Below are 16,111 nucleotides of genomic sequence, written 5' to 3' on the forward strand. Positions count from 1 at the left end.
TACAGCCTTCATTAGCAAAAGAGAAATGCACACCATTCATATACACAAGCAAGCACACCTCACGCACACATGACAGTCGACTCCGGCAGCTCTGGGTTGAGCGTCCTTTAATTGTGCCCGTCTGTGACTTAATGTGTCTTCTTTACAGTAAGCAGCAATCTATCTTATTCTACGTTGTTGATATTCCTACGTGGAGTTTCCACTGTTTCATTTATATGTAAATTCTTCCTCTCTGCAATTAGTGACGTAGAAATACTTCTTTGTATGATTATAGTTTACGTTTTCTGCATGCCCTCGAACCAGCGGTATTCAACACAAGCTACAGGGAAATTGTTTTAAGAAGTGAATTAAGCTATAGGCAGAGGTTTCTTTATCGTGGTTTGTGCATTAAAACTTATTATTACTTATTGTTTTTCTTCTTCCAATTTTGCATTGTTAGTCATTTCTTTACAAAATTACACCATTTTAGTGGTACATTCCTGTTTCACTAAAATTGTAGTTCCTTTAAACAATAGTTTTTCCAGTGAAAGAAGAATGATTTTTATGGAGTGAAGAGAAATGTGTGTAGGAATTGATTAAATCAGATCTGCAGAGTTCACTGTCTGGATGGTGGAGGATGTGAAATGCACTTTGGAACATTTTTAGTCAGTCAAAATCACCAGTGATACCTTCAATTACTTTCTATAGTGAAACATTTACTTCAGAAAAAATAGTAGTCAATGCATTCTGTCACTCAGAGAGAGAGAGAGAGAGAGAGAGAGAGAGAGAGAGAGAGAGTTGAAACTGAAAGTAGGTGATGGCTAAGTTGATAGTGAATCATGGAATATATATTACAAAGGAAGTAAAATAGTGCTTTTATTATTACTCGTACCTTTGAAATGATGTTATCAGATCCTTCGCAGGCAAAGTTATGCAAAAATATTTAGAAAACTGAAGAGGCAAACATTGAACTAGTGTGAACAAATGTCTGCAACAGTTTGCAGAATTGGTATATGCGGTCACGGGGATGCATATGAAATCCTGGAAACTTGGTTTCAGTGCATTGCCGTCTTCCATTGAGTCCCTCACCAGTAATTTGTAATGAAAGTTGTTCAAATATATGTGTAACTGTATATATCTCAACAGGTGAAACCGTTCTTCCTATGGCGAGTTTTCTTCCAAAGAAAGTTTTTTGGCGCGTATGCTGCACAGAAGTATAATAGAGGTGTTGTTCAGAATAACTACCCAGTCAGATTATGCAGCGGACTTGAACTATTTGTGACAGTATTATTTTATAAACAAAGCTTCTATACTGTCACCTACCAACGACTGCTCGTATTATTTTGGTTTACCATTATTCTCCTTACTTAATCATTTGTCAATAAATCCTGGCGAGATGAGCTTAATAGACCACAGAGATTCCATGCAGTGTTCTATCCCAGACGGGCCATTCAGATTAGGTCTAATGTAGCTACATTACCATAAGACTTCACAATTTGCAACACTTTTAGATGCAGTAAGACTAGATTGTAGTTATAAGGTGTTATGTCATGTATTGATCAGTCTTCTTATGTTCTGAAAATGTCGTAGTTGGTTGTCTCCTAATTGCCTTATTACGATTTTAGTTGACAACATTTATCCAGCTGCTAATGCAGAACATTGGATCCATTGTCCATGCTGTGAAAATATCTCAACGTTATCAGTATGACAACCCATCCCACTCTCCCTCCCCTATTCTTTTACTCTACTTTTCCACCGGATAATATTCTTGGTGCTGATTGTGATTGGATCTTGTTTGTGTTTTGGAAACTCGTTTTCTTCTGCAACTTTTCATTATTAATTATATGGCCCCCTTGTTGGGTTTGACTTGTCACTTGTTTTCTAAATTTTACAGAAGTGCAGATTGTGCAGGGAACGTTTGCCCAGCCTTTCCACTTTTTGTGCCTTTGATCTTTGCACCATTTTTTCTTGCAACAATACTATGCCCAAAACCCAACTGGAGAAGCAACGTCGTCATCCGGCACACCTTACCCGAAAGGGCCCCTCAGGACTCTTACTTCCAAGGACAAGTAGTAGTCCTCCAAAAATGAGGGATATTCTGGTGGTCCCGCATGTACGGCCTCTGTAACTGAGGCAGTGTTCCTGATGGTCCCTGCAGCTCCGGACCCCCCCCCCCCTGCCGCCATAGCACCCTGATTTGGAGATGTGTGTGTTTATGGTGTATCATCACAACCAGTGGCGGCAGGTGACCCTGTCTCCTATTTTCCTTCACTCCCCACAGAATAGTGATAGGTGATCCTCCAGTGAAACTGTAGCAATTTTTCCGTCATTTGGCTGAGTCGTGTCGTCTTCTGTGCATTACCCCTGTTGGTTTGAGTCACTCGCCAGGAAACACCTCTACTCTCTGTGACTATTGGGACTATTTTAAGAATCGCAATATGAAAGAACATAGAGTGATGTTTAAACGTACATTTTGTATTCTATTGACAGCAAAGATGTCACTCAGTATGACTTCAGAGGCAGTGGCTGTTTGTGTGAAGACATCTCAGGAATTTACCATCTGCAATGTGTATCTTCCTCATGATGAAGTGTCCCAGAACACGTTGGCTGCACTGTTTTCTCAGCTCCTCCGCCCTTCCTAATTTTGGGTGACTTTAATGCGTGTTACCCTTGATGGGGTGGAACGACAACCACTGACTGTGGTAAAACTGTTGAAAATTTGATCACAGAGCTCAATCTTTGCCTCTTGAATATTGATGTTTTGACATACTTCAGTGTGGCATATGGGTCTTATTCAGCAATTGATATTTCTGTTTGCAACCCATGTCTTCTATCCATCTATTGGAGACTCCACGATGACCGGTGCGACACTGATCATTTTCCTATCATTTGGACGCTCCTGTGGCATCACTCGTCTGAGTGTCCACCCAGTCATGCTTTCTCCACTGCTGTCGCCTTTCACACCCTGCCACATGGAGATATCAGTGTGGTTGTTTAGAGCACAACTGCTGCCATTCTGTTGGCAGCTGACTCAGCGATCCCCTGTCGGAGGATGTGTGGAGCCTCGAAATTACTGTTGCCGTTAGAGATTGCAGACAGGCTGTCCCACTACAAGTGACATCCATCGATGGAGCACCTCATTACCTTTAAACAGCTCTGTGCCCAGGTCCACCACTGCATAAAAGACAGAAATGAGAATGTTGGCACCAGTATGTTGCTACCATTGGAACATGTACCCCTCTTTTGCATATTTGGGCGAAGATCAATGCCTCTGTGGGCACCAGTACCCCATGGGTGAATCTCATATCTCTGGGAATGGTGATATTTACACTTTTCCAAATGCTATTGCTGAACATTTGCTTTCCATTATACTCGAGCCTCTGTGTCTGAGAATTATCAGCAGGTAGAATAACTTCCTTTACCACATACCACATTTTGCCTGGAACCTTACAGTGCTCCGTGCAGTGAGTGGGAATTCCTCAGTGCCCTAGCCCACTATCGTAAATTGGATCCAGTGGCAGGCTGCATCCACAGCATAATGTTCAAACACAATTTAGTTTATTGCCAATACCACATCCTTGCCATTTTCAACCATATGTGGAGCGAAGGCGAGCGCTTGTGTCAGTGGCGAGGAGACATTATTGTCCCAGTATTGAAACTGGGTCAACACCCTCTTGATATGGGCAGCTGTCACCCATTTAGCCTCACTAATGTTCTCTGCAAGTTGCTTGAATGTACGGTGATCCAATGGCTGTGTTGGTACCTTAGGTCTCGCAATCTTTGGGCTCCATCCCAGGCCGATTTTTGCCAACGCTGTTCTGCTGTTGACAGTTTAGTCTGCTGTTTAGTCAGCTTCTGACTGGTATCAACATCTTATCACTGTCTTCTTTGACTTTGACCATGAGGTTTCGCCACATCCTTGTTAACCTCTGTGGGGCCTCCAGGGCCAACCCCATTGTTTGTCTGGAACTTCCTGTCTCACCATTCTTTCCAGGTTCAGGTTGGTGCTTCCCACAGTACTCCCTGTCTACAAGAGAATGGGGTCCCACAAGACTCTGTATTGAGTGTGCCCCTTTTTATAGTGGTTGTGGGGTCTGCAGTGTCGCCCTCCCTGTATTCTGATGAATTCTGCATATACTATTGCTCCTTAACTGTGGGTGTTGCTGAATACTGACGGCAGGGTGCAGCTGCCTGTCACCGTCTTACTGTCCGTCGCCAACTACTACTCGAGCTTGATGGTCAAATGCTTAATGTGGTGGAGTCTTGTCATTTTTTAGGATCAGTCTTTGATCCCTGGTTGGTGCTCCTTCCTCGTCTTCGACAACTTTACACTTTGTGGTATAGGCTGAACTGCAGCCACCTCAGCTGGGGTGCGGACTGCTCTACACTTTTGCAACTCTACAAAGCTCCGATCCTGTTGTGTTTCAATTATGGGAGCCTCGTGTACAGCTCAGCATCACTTTCAGCATTGTGTCTGCTGGATCCATACACCATTGTGGAATCAGCCTTGTGACAGATGCATTTTGGACCAGCATCGTGAACAACCTACTCGCATAGGCTTGATGTACCTCCCCTACAGATCAGGTGCCAACAATTGCTGATCAACTGTGCAATACACATTCACTGCTCCCCTGAACATCTGATCTTCCAAGTACTTTTTCCTGGTAAGGAGAAATACCTCCCACAACAGAGGCTGAGGTCTTGTGTCACAATCTCAGTTTGCATGTAAAATCTCTGCTCTTAACTCCGTCTTTCCCACCTTTGTTCATACACCAGAGAGTCATTCTTGAGTAGCCTTCGACCAGGGCTACCTTTTGACACCCGTCAGTTGTGACTATTCAGACCCTCCTGTATACCTCTACAATGCTGGGTGGCCGATTGTCTTCATATGGACCCCTAATCGTGTTGGTTTTCCAGGGAATTAATGTTCTAACCAGTTGGCCAAGCTAGCTATCTGGATGCCAAATTTGGTAATGGGGTACTGGAACTGAAGCTGTGGTTCTCTCTATGCCAACAGTTGTTGGAGTCTTGGAATGCCGATTGGGGTGCCCTGGTTTCTCCAAATAGACTGAAAACCATAAAGGAGGCCATGGCAGTCTTCCCTTCATGCTTCTCACAGGGAATCTACTGTCCTTCATCAGTTCCATGCTGACCACACTTGACTGACCCCAGGCCACACCCTTCGACATGAGGATCCTCCCCACTGTTGGTGTGGTGCCCGTGTCATGGTGTGCGTCATCCTACAGGCTGCGCTGATTTGGCTTCCTTACAGTGAAACCTTAAACTTGCTGATAAGCTGCCTTTGGTGGCGTTTGTGAACAAAGCTGAAGCAGCTGATTGTGTTTTACATTTTACGCGTGAAAGTGGTTTTTACTCCTCTCTTTGACGTACAGCACATTATCCCTGTTGTCTGCTTGAGGGATTGGTGGGATACCCCGTGGCTTGCTCTGACTAGAGGGGCATGTGGCTGCTGTTCCTCTGTGGTCCGCAGCTCGTGCCCTTCCCATCTTTTTAATTCTTCTTTTTCCTTTATGTGTGTCATCCTTTGACATACTCGTCATTATTCTCTTTCCTGAGATTTTATCTTGTCTGTGTAGCTAGTTTTCTTTTGGTAATAGAGGGTGTGGAAGCACTGTCCAGAGATCAGAGGGTATGTATCTGGTCACAGGTACCTCCACTTTCTGGGTGGGGCAACTCTCTCACTTTCACCTATTTACTTCTCTCTCACTTCTACTTGCTTCTTTCTATATTTTGGTTTTCTAGATTTTTGGATACAGTCGAGTCCATCAGAATTTACCTTTGTGTCTTTTCTCTTTGGGGCTATTCACAACTTCACACACAAACAATTAAGGGTCCAGTGACCTCGCAGTTTGGTCCCTATAACCGCATCAATCCATCCATCCATTCTTATCACTGTCATCTGTTGGGACCCAAATTCAGATTTGCTCTGTACTGCTGCAAATTAATACATCACACCACTTTCACTGTGTGGAATAAAACATTGGTTTTCATATGACTTGTTTTGTTGCTTCTTAACATATTCACCATGTGTGGGTAGATATATTGGAATTAGTAGCTGTAATCATCAGTAAGTAACAGAGCAATAAAGAGACTGTACTTGGCCCTTTCTGCTTAGATTACCACTGATTGGGAAGCACTAGAGATGTGTGTACTTGGGCTCCTGGCTTGAAGAATGAGTTAATAATGAAATACCCCATCATAGCATTCTGAAATATTTCATACTGAAAAAGCAGTTGCACAAAATGAGTTGAATACCACTGGTCAAACTCGTGGCTTGTGTTATTCAGATTGATCTTATGCACCTGTTTAATGACACACTGTGCTTTTTCCTTTTACAGGTATTATGGGCAAGTGTAAGCTAATATTGTTTCATCTGTGAAGAAGATGTACAAAATTAGACTTCTGTGGAAAACCTTTTCAAATGGCATTAGTTGCCTGTAGAAACTCCTTTGCAGGAGGAGAAGAGAGCTTTTACACTTTTGTGACATAAATAGGAACAAGGTTATTATAAAATGTGACATCTAGAGCCATTGAAATGGAGGAGTGGAAGTTGAATCTGCACGAATCAAAAAATCTGTTTTTACATCAGTTAATAGTAGAAATGATCATACATTGTAAAGTCGTTGATTACATTTATTTTTCCATAAACGTTATCCTAAGGTGATAGTGGCAGTGAGCCCTTATAATGGCTTGCACGAATTTCGATATTTAGCTGATACCTGTTAACTTCATATAAGATTATTTTCTAACTATAACTACTTTCTTTAACTCAGATGAGAAAAAATTATCATCACAAGCTGACATTGGGAAGAAGGTAAATGTATGAAGTTTGAACAATGCATATGATGTAACTTTTAAGTATGTCTTGGTGAAGATGTAAACTAACAGCTTATCATTGTACTTAAATTTATCAAAATATAAGGTGATAGAAGTGTGATTATGTTGTGTAGCAGATTCGGTCTGTGGTAAAAGAGAAATATGTGAAATGTTAAGAGGTTGCTTAGAGGTGAACATGTCATGTTATGGTTCTGGATGAATGGAAAAAGAAGATATGTCCTAAAGGGAATGAAGAAGCAAAATAATGATTTCTGAAGATAAAGGTATTGAAAATAAAGAACATGAAGCAGAAATTGGAGGAGGAATAACTGGTAAAAGAAAAGCCTAGAGAATCAATGGGTAACAAAGATTAGTGTAATATAGAGACATATTAAAAATTTAAGAAAGCTGTAAATGTTGATAAAAGCACTTCCGCTAATCTCTGATTTGGAAGTTGAATCCTTCTGTATCACTGTCTCATATACCAGTGACTTTGTAGAATCTACAATGTGTGGTGCTCCATTGTTGCGTGTGTGAGTTTTTGTTATTTTCTCATTCTGAGATGATTGATGGCATACTATCTTTTACAATGTTTCCCATCTTTATCTTTATGCCATATGTGCAGGAACCTCGGAAGTAACTCGTGTATAAGATATGGCAATAATCTTCCATGGCTGCCTTGTGTCTGTAGGTTTAACTCACTCATAAATTTTGCCTTTATTGGGAACAAAGATCTGTCAAAGAATTTGCAGCATCTTTAAATTGTCAGCTATTATCTTTCTGTTTGAGGGTTAAGTGTACTAACAGTTTACAATATTACTCAATATTACTTGTTTACTTAGTACTTCATTTGTTCCTGTATTGTGTTCTGTAAATACCGCCATGGAGGAGAACCTCTTGGAATAGGGAAACAGTCACTTAATGGTTTTTTAACTTTTAATGTCACAACCTCCATTCCTGTGTCTTTGCCCATTCCTTTCTGGGGTCTTGTTTTGTAGGAGGAATTCAGAATACTTTTAAAAAAGCCATTTATAGGGTGATTAAAATCTTTTCTTTCTTGGTATATTTTGTAGCACTTAGCTTTCCCCTCAGACAACTATTGCATGAACTAGATTAAGGTAACAGGATCATGCTTACAAAATGTGTGCAATATTTTAATAAATACGGTTGGTAACTGTTCTATGCATTTCATTTGTGTCATAATCACTAGACCATGTCTAATGTCCGTTACCGGAATATTCTTTGTGGATTTCCAGATAAAGTATCATGTAATTAGTTAGCCATATATGATTCTACTGTATTCTGGCTCATTGGCCAAACTACTTCATTTTTGAATTACTTCTTCGTAATAGCTTCAGCAGGGAAATGGGATGATGTCAAATGCTCCTTTGTGTAAAGTGTTCGGGTTCGACATGTTATCTCAACAGCTTGTAGGTTGGTAATGAAAATCCTTGGCTTCAGTATTCAAAACATGGCTAATGTCATCTGACACACAATAAAAGCAAGGTCAATGACATTTTCTTAGTCTTTGTCTCCTTCTTGTTTACGATTTTTGTTGAATGTTAGAGGAAACTGAAATAACTGAGTTTATTCTTTATTCACAGATATAGGAACGATAATGCACGTGTCAGAAATGACTCCCCTCCGTGGATCTGTTTCGTGGACCAACAAACCTGTTTCATACTATTTACACATAATAGACAGAGCAAAGGTATGTACTAATCTCTGTTTCGGTAAACTAAAGTCATTGTATTTATTTATGTTGCACTTGAATCCAAATCATCACAAATCAGACAATATTATTGTTAAACAACACAAAAGAAAAAGCATAAAATGTTTGGGATAGTGATACGGGCCCCTTTCGCAAGAAGCTGTTTCCTATAACCAGTCCTGGGTGTACATAGCCCAGGTCCCACCAGTGGTAGCTGAAATGATATTCGAGGAAAAAATTATAACCAAAAAATTGTGAACTTCAGGGACCACAAAGCCAAATATGACGTTAGTGTTTGTTGCAGAGGAGGCATTAGGTTTTCTGCGAATGTGTTGATCTGATGTCTGGAAGAGCTTTATCTTTGGAAAAGAGTGTTTCAAGTGCCATCTGTCTAGATTGAAAAGGCACGTTTCAGGTATGTTTCGGATGTTATCTGATAAGTGACAGATGTTTCATTGACCTTTCAGTGTTTCCCATTTGTTTGTGGAAGACATAAAATGTTAAGTTGTGTGTAACAATTATGTTCACATTTAAGACAGAGTAAAATTTGAAGAGATTTTTAAGTATGACAGGTTTAAACATATAGAGTATGGCTCATTTATGAATTGCAGAGAAGGGTTCAGCAAAAACTTTTTGCACTGACTGAGTGGATTACTACTTCAGCAGTAATGGAGAACACAAGTGGCAGTAGTCTCAAATATAAGCCTGAAAAATTAGAGATATTGAGGAAGAAAATTAGTAACCTATTGTTGTCACTAATCTCTGAAAGAACTGCAATAGAATCTTTCAGGTACGCCTTGTTAAAGATTAATAAGAATTTTTACAAATATCGATCTAAGATTTTCTTCTCTTGTGGTGGTCATATCTCCCTTATGTACGAATCAGATTTAATTCTAAGCTATTTAATTCTAATTCAGCCCTTTGTAACTCCTGTGAATAGCCAGGTACAGAAGGGTCCCACTTACACAATGAAACTTCTTGTGTCAAAATAGTAACCAGTACTTGATTTACAGCTGCACACTAATGACAAACAGTGGACAGTAGGCAGAAACAATAAAACTGCGATGTAACTACATTTAACAAAACTCCGCTCAGAGGGCAAAGCAGTGTCGCACATGGCTGATGGCAAGCAAATTGGTGCATCCTGTGTGGAAGCTCCCTTTTGACTCTGTTAAGTGACCAGTGATGATATACTCGGCAAGCTACACGAGCTGAAGACCAAGTTCTTCATCTCTCATTTGAAAGGATACATATGTTTCAGTGCAAAACGAATTGCTTCAGCTCTCTGCAGGTGGTGTGCCCTCCTGTGTGATATGGCCTTTACAGTCGCAGCCCCCTGCCTGTGCAGGGATTGCACTCCTGATGCCTGCACTGTAAGCTCATCATGTATGTCAAATGCCTTTTCTCATACTTGGGGCAGTAGGTAGGGTGGCACCCGAGGGAAGAGCTTCTCATTCCAGTGCACATTCTGTGGAGTTACTAACAGGAAATCTTCGATACTTCCGTGATATGCTCACAACTGACAGTTGCTGACAGTGTGATGCACAGTCCGGCATGGAGCTCGAATTTTCAGTCTGCATTGGACACCTTGTTCCACTTGTGGAGTGCATCTTTGCATCTGGTGTGACCCATTTGGTTTTGACTCGCAGCAGTCTGTGGTGGTAGATGAGATCGACTAGGCAGCTTAGCACATGTGAGGATGGTATGCAGGTGCACATCCATTACTGCTTCTAAGTGCCCTTTCCATTCTTTGAGAGGTTTATACCTGTGGTAACTGTATCATTAGCATTGTGCAGATTAGGATGTTGTGATTATAGAATTTTAATGTTTAAAAGTGGCACCCTATGCGTGGGTAGATTAAGATTCCTGGAGATCTGTTAACAGCGGAAGCTCATGAACTCGGGTCCATCTGATAACACCAGATGATATGCATGTGGTAGTATTCAGTTGGGTGTTCTTTCTTCATCCAGACAAGTGTTCAATATTCAGCCCTTGAGTTCTCCAAATGAAAGAATGAAGACCAAATGACAGTTGCTGAGAAACCCCTAGTACAAGATCATTTCCAAAGGCAAATTTAAATTTCTCGTGGGTGTTACAAATACCTGTAGTTCGTGAATTTTTTCATGCAGATAAACATTAATAAACATGAAAATATGATGTAAGGAGCTGGCTGGACACAGTATGTGGTATAGCTGTATTCCCAACATCATTCTAATCATATGGAGATACGGTGTAAATATGTATTTCTGCTAACATACGGGAAATAATTATTGTGAACGTGGAATGGAAAATCTGTACAGGCTGCTAAAATATAAGTCTCAGAAAATGAAAATTGTGTATTGTGTTGTATGTGGGTTACCCAGAAAGTAATGCACTGCATTATTATTATTATTATTTTTTTTTTTTCCTCAGCCGAAAACAATGCTACGAATGCGAAATGTTATGTATGTGTTATTTGAAGTCTCCTGAGCGAGTGTGCCAAGTTTGTCACTTCTGACAGATAGCATAGTTGCAGGACATTTTCAAAATGACATCTGCAGGTGATGCATGTTACAAGCAACGTGCTGTCATTGAATTTATCACTGCAGAGAAAGAAACTGTGGAGACTATTCACAAATGCATCTGCAAAGTCTATGGAGCATCTGCTGTCAACAGAAGTACAGTTAATCGCTGGGCACAGAGGGTGAGGTCATCGGAAAGCGGTTCGTTGGAGCTCCACAATTTGCAGTGGTCAGGGAGATCATGCACGGCTGTCACACCTGATGTGTTGCAGTGTGCTGAAGTTGTCATTCACTAGGAAGATCAAAAGATGCCGTTTGCGGAAGACATTTTGAGGACGATGAGAAGGTGATTCACACAGTGAAGCACTGGCTCTGCCACCAGGACAAGGGTTGGTACTGACAGGGCACACACGCCCTTGTTTTGCGCTGGAGGAAGGCTATAGAGTGGGATGGAGATTATGTGGAAAAATAGGGTGTGTAGATAAAACACCAATCTTTTGTGTATGTGTAGCTCTCATTACATTCAGTAAATAATTTTTGAAGAAAAAAATGTGGTGCATTACTTTCTGGGCAACCCGTGTGTGTGTGTGTGTGTGTGTGTGTGTGTGTGTGTGTGTGTGTGTGGGTGGGTGTGGAGGGGGGGGGGGATGATAATTCTGAGGGTTTTTTATTATGTATTTTTGTTTGAAGAAATCTGTATGTACTAATAATGTACCTTTGTTCCAGCTTGAGCGCTATTTCCAAGGGTTGAAGAATCCAAAATTAAAAGTAAGTATTGTTACAATAATGCAAATTTCAGTTGAGGAAACATTAAATAAAAATGAGATAAAGTATAAACTCGCTTCATCTGATTGGGATATGGCACACAGCTCGACATAAACTAGCTTTGTCACACAACACACATTTTTAGGTTTGGACGCAAGGATTTTTGGGAAAGGTGCTGAGGTGGTCAAGTAACTTGTGAGAATGGTGTGTAAGGTCTAGGTTGGACTTGCGAAAGATGGAGGGAAAAGAAAAGGACCTTTGTGGAATAGTGTGTGGCAGTCACACACAGCGATTTTTTTGTGGTAAGTTCAGTCAAGAGGGGCACTTATTGCCAAGGAGGCATTCAAGAAGAGTACATGGAACTGTTTTGGCCAGGCCAATAGTGGAGTGTTTGAATAGTTTGCAGTCGGGCTGGCCAGAGACAAAATGCAGTAAAAGATGAACTGGAAGGGGAAGGGGGAAACAGTAATGGAAACAACTTCAGAAAGAAGGGATTGTTGCAGAATAGATTGAATAAGGTCAGTTGTTAATAGTACCTGGCCACATACTAGCATATTGTAGCACTGGGCCACAGGTATTCCAGACGAATTCTGCAAAACTGGCAGGCCCCAACTGTGCATTTGCAGAAATGTGACCTGCTGGCTGTTATTCACAGTTCTTGGAACTAGCAATCCTGCCACCCCAGCTGGGCACACGTGTGGATGTCTCCACCAGGCCACATTTAGAATGTCCACGAGTCTTCGTGTGGTTTTTACATGGCGGCAAGTTCTTGTTGCAACAAGTATAGGATGGAGTGGAACAATGATCCTAATGGAGAAACTTGTGCAGTTGTACCACGAAATACGTTGTTTGTGGACACATGAGCATTACACGAACAAGGATGAAAAAATAGGATGTATAAAGAGATGATTGAAATATTTCTAAAATATATATATTGCAAATACAAGAAAATAAGTATTTTATCACGAATTGTGCTTAGTTTGAATGAAATAAATAATCATCGTTGGTCTGTAATGAAACATATTTACAGTTCTAAACCTGAAATCACTTTGTTACAAAAAATGTTGGTTTTACTTACAGTATTTTATTTCCTATAGTCATTCAGTCAGGAAATGCAGTCTGCTTGCATATTGATATACACCAATAAATGTTGTTGTTGTTGTTGTTGTTCTTGTTGTTGAAGTAGTGGTCTTCAGTCCTGAGACTGGTTTGATGCTGCTCTCCATGCTACTCTATCCTGTGCAAGCTTCTTCATCTCCCAGTACCTACTGCAACCTACATCCTTCTGAATCTGCTTGGTGTATTCATCTCTTGGTCTCCCTCTACGATTTTTACCCTCCAATACTAAATTAGTGATCCCTTGATGCCTCAGAACATGTCCTACCAACCGGTCCCTTCTTCTTGTCAAGTTGTGCCACAAACTCCTCTTCTCCCCAATCATATTCAACACCTCCTCATTAGTTATGTGATCTACCCATCTAATCTTCAGCATTCTTCTGTAGCACCATATTTCGAAAGCTTCTATTCTCTTCTTGTCTAAACTATTTATCGTCCATGTTTCACTTCCATACATGGCTACACTCCATACAATTACTTTCAGAAACGACTTCCTGACACTTAAATCTATACTCGATGTTAACAAATTTCTCTTCTTCAGAAACGATTTCCTTCCCATTGCCACTCTACATTTTATACCCTCTCTACTTCGATCATCATCAGTTATTTTGCTTCCCAAATAGCAAAACTCCTAATCTAATACCCTCAACATCACCCGACTTAATTCGACTACATTCCATTATCCTCGTTTTGCTTTTGTTGATGTTCATCTTATATCCTCCTTTCAAGACACTGTCCATTCCGTTCAACTGCTCTTCCAAGTCCTTTGCTGTCTCTGACAGAATTACAATGTCATCGGCGAACCTCAAAGTTTTTATTTCTTCTCCACGGTTTTTAATACCTACTCTGAATTTTTCTTTTGTTTCCTTCACTGCTTGCTCAATATACAGATTGAGTAACATCGGGGAGAGGCTACAACCCTGTCTTACTCCCTTCCCAATCACTGTTTCCCTGTCACGCCCCTCAACTCTTATAACTGCCATTTGGTTTCCATACAAATTGTAAATAGCCCACATTTCGGCCCTCGTCCAAATTTATAAGTCTGATTGAATGTCGAAGATAATTTGCTTCACATTCTACCCACCAGCAATAACAAGTACTTCCAGAAAAAATTCCACCGGCCAGACGCCACCCGCTGCCTGAAATCCAGCGCCGGTGAACGCGGCGCGATGCTGTCAGTGTATGTATCAACTGTCATTTTCGAATTTGAAGTTCTAGTTATCATCTTGCAGTTAAGCATTGGATTTTGCATACTTGAAACCCATGAACTATGGTTAAGTGTTGTAAAATTGATTTGCAAGTGGGAAAATGTGTAACATCTGCAACACCTTATTTATTTTTGGCAAAACAGAGAGGTGAATGCAGAAGAGGCAGCTAGAAATATTTGAACTGTGTGTGGAGCGAGTACTTTTTGGAAAATACGCCAGAAAAAGATACTCTTGTTTCTACAAAGATCGTTCTGACATGAATGATTTTCCACTTTAAGGAAGTCTCAATTAGTGATATATGTGATGGATTACCATTTAATCATCATGCGACATTTGCATTCAAAAGGCAAAGTTCAGAACTCTGGTTTAGGAGTACTGCATGCTCTACTTTGAAACATCAAAAATCAACCGAGTGACTATTATTGAACGTCATTAGGTCGCTCATTAAGCATTCCTATGCAGTACTGTTACTGGTGACGAGTTACGATGCCTTTATCGTTTACTTCCTAAGAAGAAATGAAAGGCTGAGCCCCATGAAAAGATGTAAACTCGAGCAAAGAGTAGTGTGAACATAATATTTTACATCTGATAGCTCCAAAAGTGTGTTTTGTGCTATGAATTCTGCCCCAAAGGTGTGTGCATCACAGCTGGAATTTCTTGCCAACAACTGAGACACCTTTCGGTCTCAGTGTAAGAAAATCGACCGACAATACTACATCACGTGTGCTACTGCATGATAACGCCCTCTGTTGATTTGCGAAGCAAAACTATCCAGGAGATTGATAGGAAAGTCATCTCTCAGGCACTTGTATTGATAGAGAAGACCTCTCTCAAGCACTTGTCCCTCTCTTCATATACTCGTAAAATTTTACATTTCCTGCTCTTGATCGATCAACCATCAAGGCAACTCATTTCTAGATGAACATGATCTTCAAACTACACTGACTTAATGACATCGTTAGAACTATTAGGTTTCTATGGGCATAGAATTTGTAAACTACTTTAGGACTGTCAGATAGTTGTAGATATCGTGAAAGAAAATCCTGCTGCTGATTAATTTCTCTTTGATGATTACTATTGCGTTCAGTAAACTAATGGAAAATGCAATTGTAATATTCACTGTACTAATACAAAGTAAATTCAGCCTTCTAGAGTAACATCACAATGGCAGTCTATCTTAATAAAGCATTAAGTATCTGTAAGACGATTGAGCCTATCTTAACACGAATTAGTAGGATATTACCGACTTTTGACTTTTAAAATATCTTTATTTACTTCATGTCCTGTATCATTCACAGGTATTATGAAAATGTGGCAGTTCATAGATAAAATTATGTATTCACAACAACAAAAAATATGTCGGAAGAAAACAAAAGTGGCATTAGGAAATTTGCATTACCGTAAAGTTTTTTCTTTGACTCTAAGGGGTACTAAAAGTAGCAAGACGAATTTTGCACAGGCGTTGTCTTATGATTCCCTTATTAAGTTTGTATCTGCCTGCTTGTAGCTCTGCCACAAAAGAATTAAAAATCTGGCTTTCAGCGAGTCTCGAAAGGCGAACAAAGGCAGCGTGCACCTGACAGGCAAGCATTTTACGTAGGAGCTAGCGAACAGGTGGGGTGTGTTTGACGTACTTATTGGCTCAGTAGCCGTGATGGCAGATAAATCGAAACATAAGAGTAGTTGTATTTCCAGTGTGGAACGGCTTTTGTTGACTCAAAAGGATTAACTGATATCCTTATGTCACATCTCAAGAGAAAATCACTCACATTATTCGATTGAAATGACACGATAATATCAAATGAATTGACAGGATGGTTCTGTGCTATCAAGGAAGTAACTCATTGGTAACAGAGTTGCCAAACATATTCTGCGCTGTTGCCAAGTTTCAGTTATACTGCCATGAAGGATACCAGCTGATGTGTTCTGTGAGCGACTTCGGAAGTGACTATAGCTTCGTCTCAAAGTTGCATGTGGCAAGGCCCGCAATATCC

General features: G+C 40.4%; 1 protein-coding gene across 1 annotated transcript in view; it reads left to right on the plus strand.

Moving 5' to 3' along the window:
* The window catches only part of LOC124794700 (histone-lysine N-methyltransferase, H3 lysine-79 specific), a 209,582-nt gene that overhangs the window by 115,938 nt on the left and 77,533 nt on the right, over positions 1-16,111 (plus strand). The window contains 2 exon segments of the mRNA XM_047258267.1: positions 8,421-8,527; positions 11,755-11,796. Of these exon segments, the coding sequence (XP_047114223.1) occupies positions 8,421-8,527; positions 11,755-11,796 (149 nt within the window).

The sequence above is a fragment of the Schistocerca piceifrons genome, chromosome 4 (assembly GCF_021461385.2).
Source record: "Schistocerca piceifrons isolate TAMUIC-IGC-003096 chromosome 4, iqSchPice1.1, whole genome shotgun sequence".
NCBI lineage: Eukaryota > Metazoa > Arthropoda > Insecta > Orthoptera > Acrididae > Schistocerca > Schistocerca piceifrons.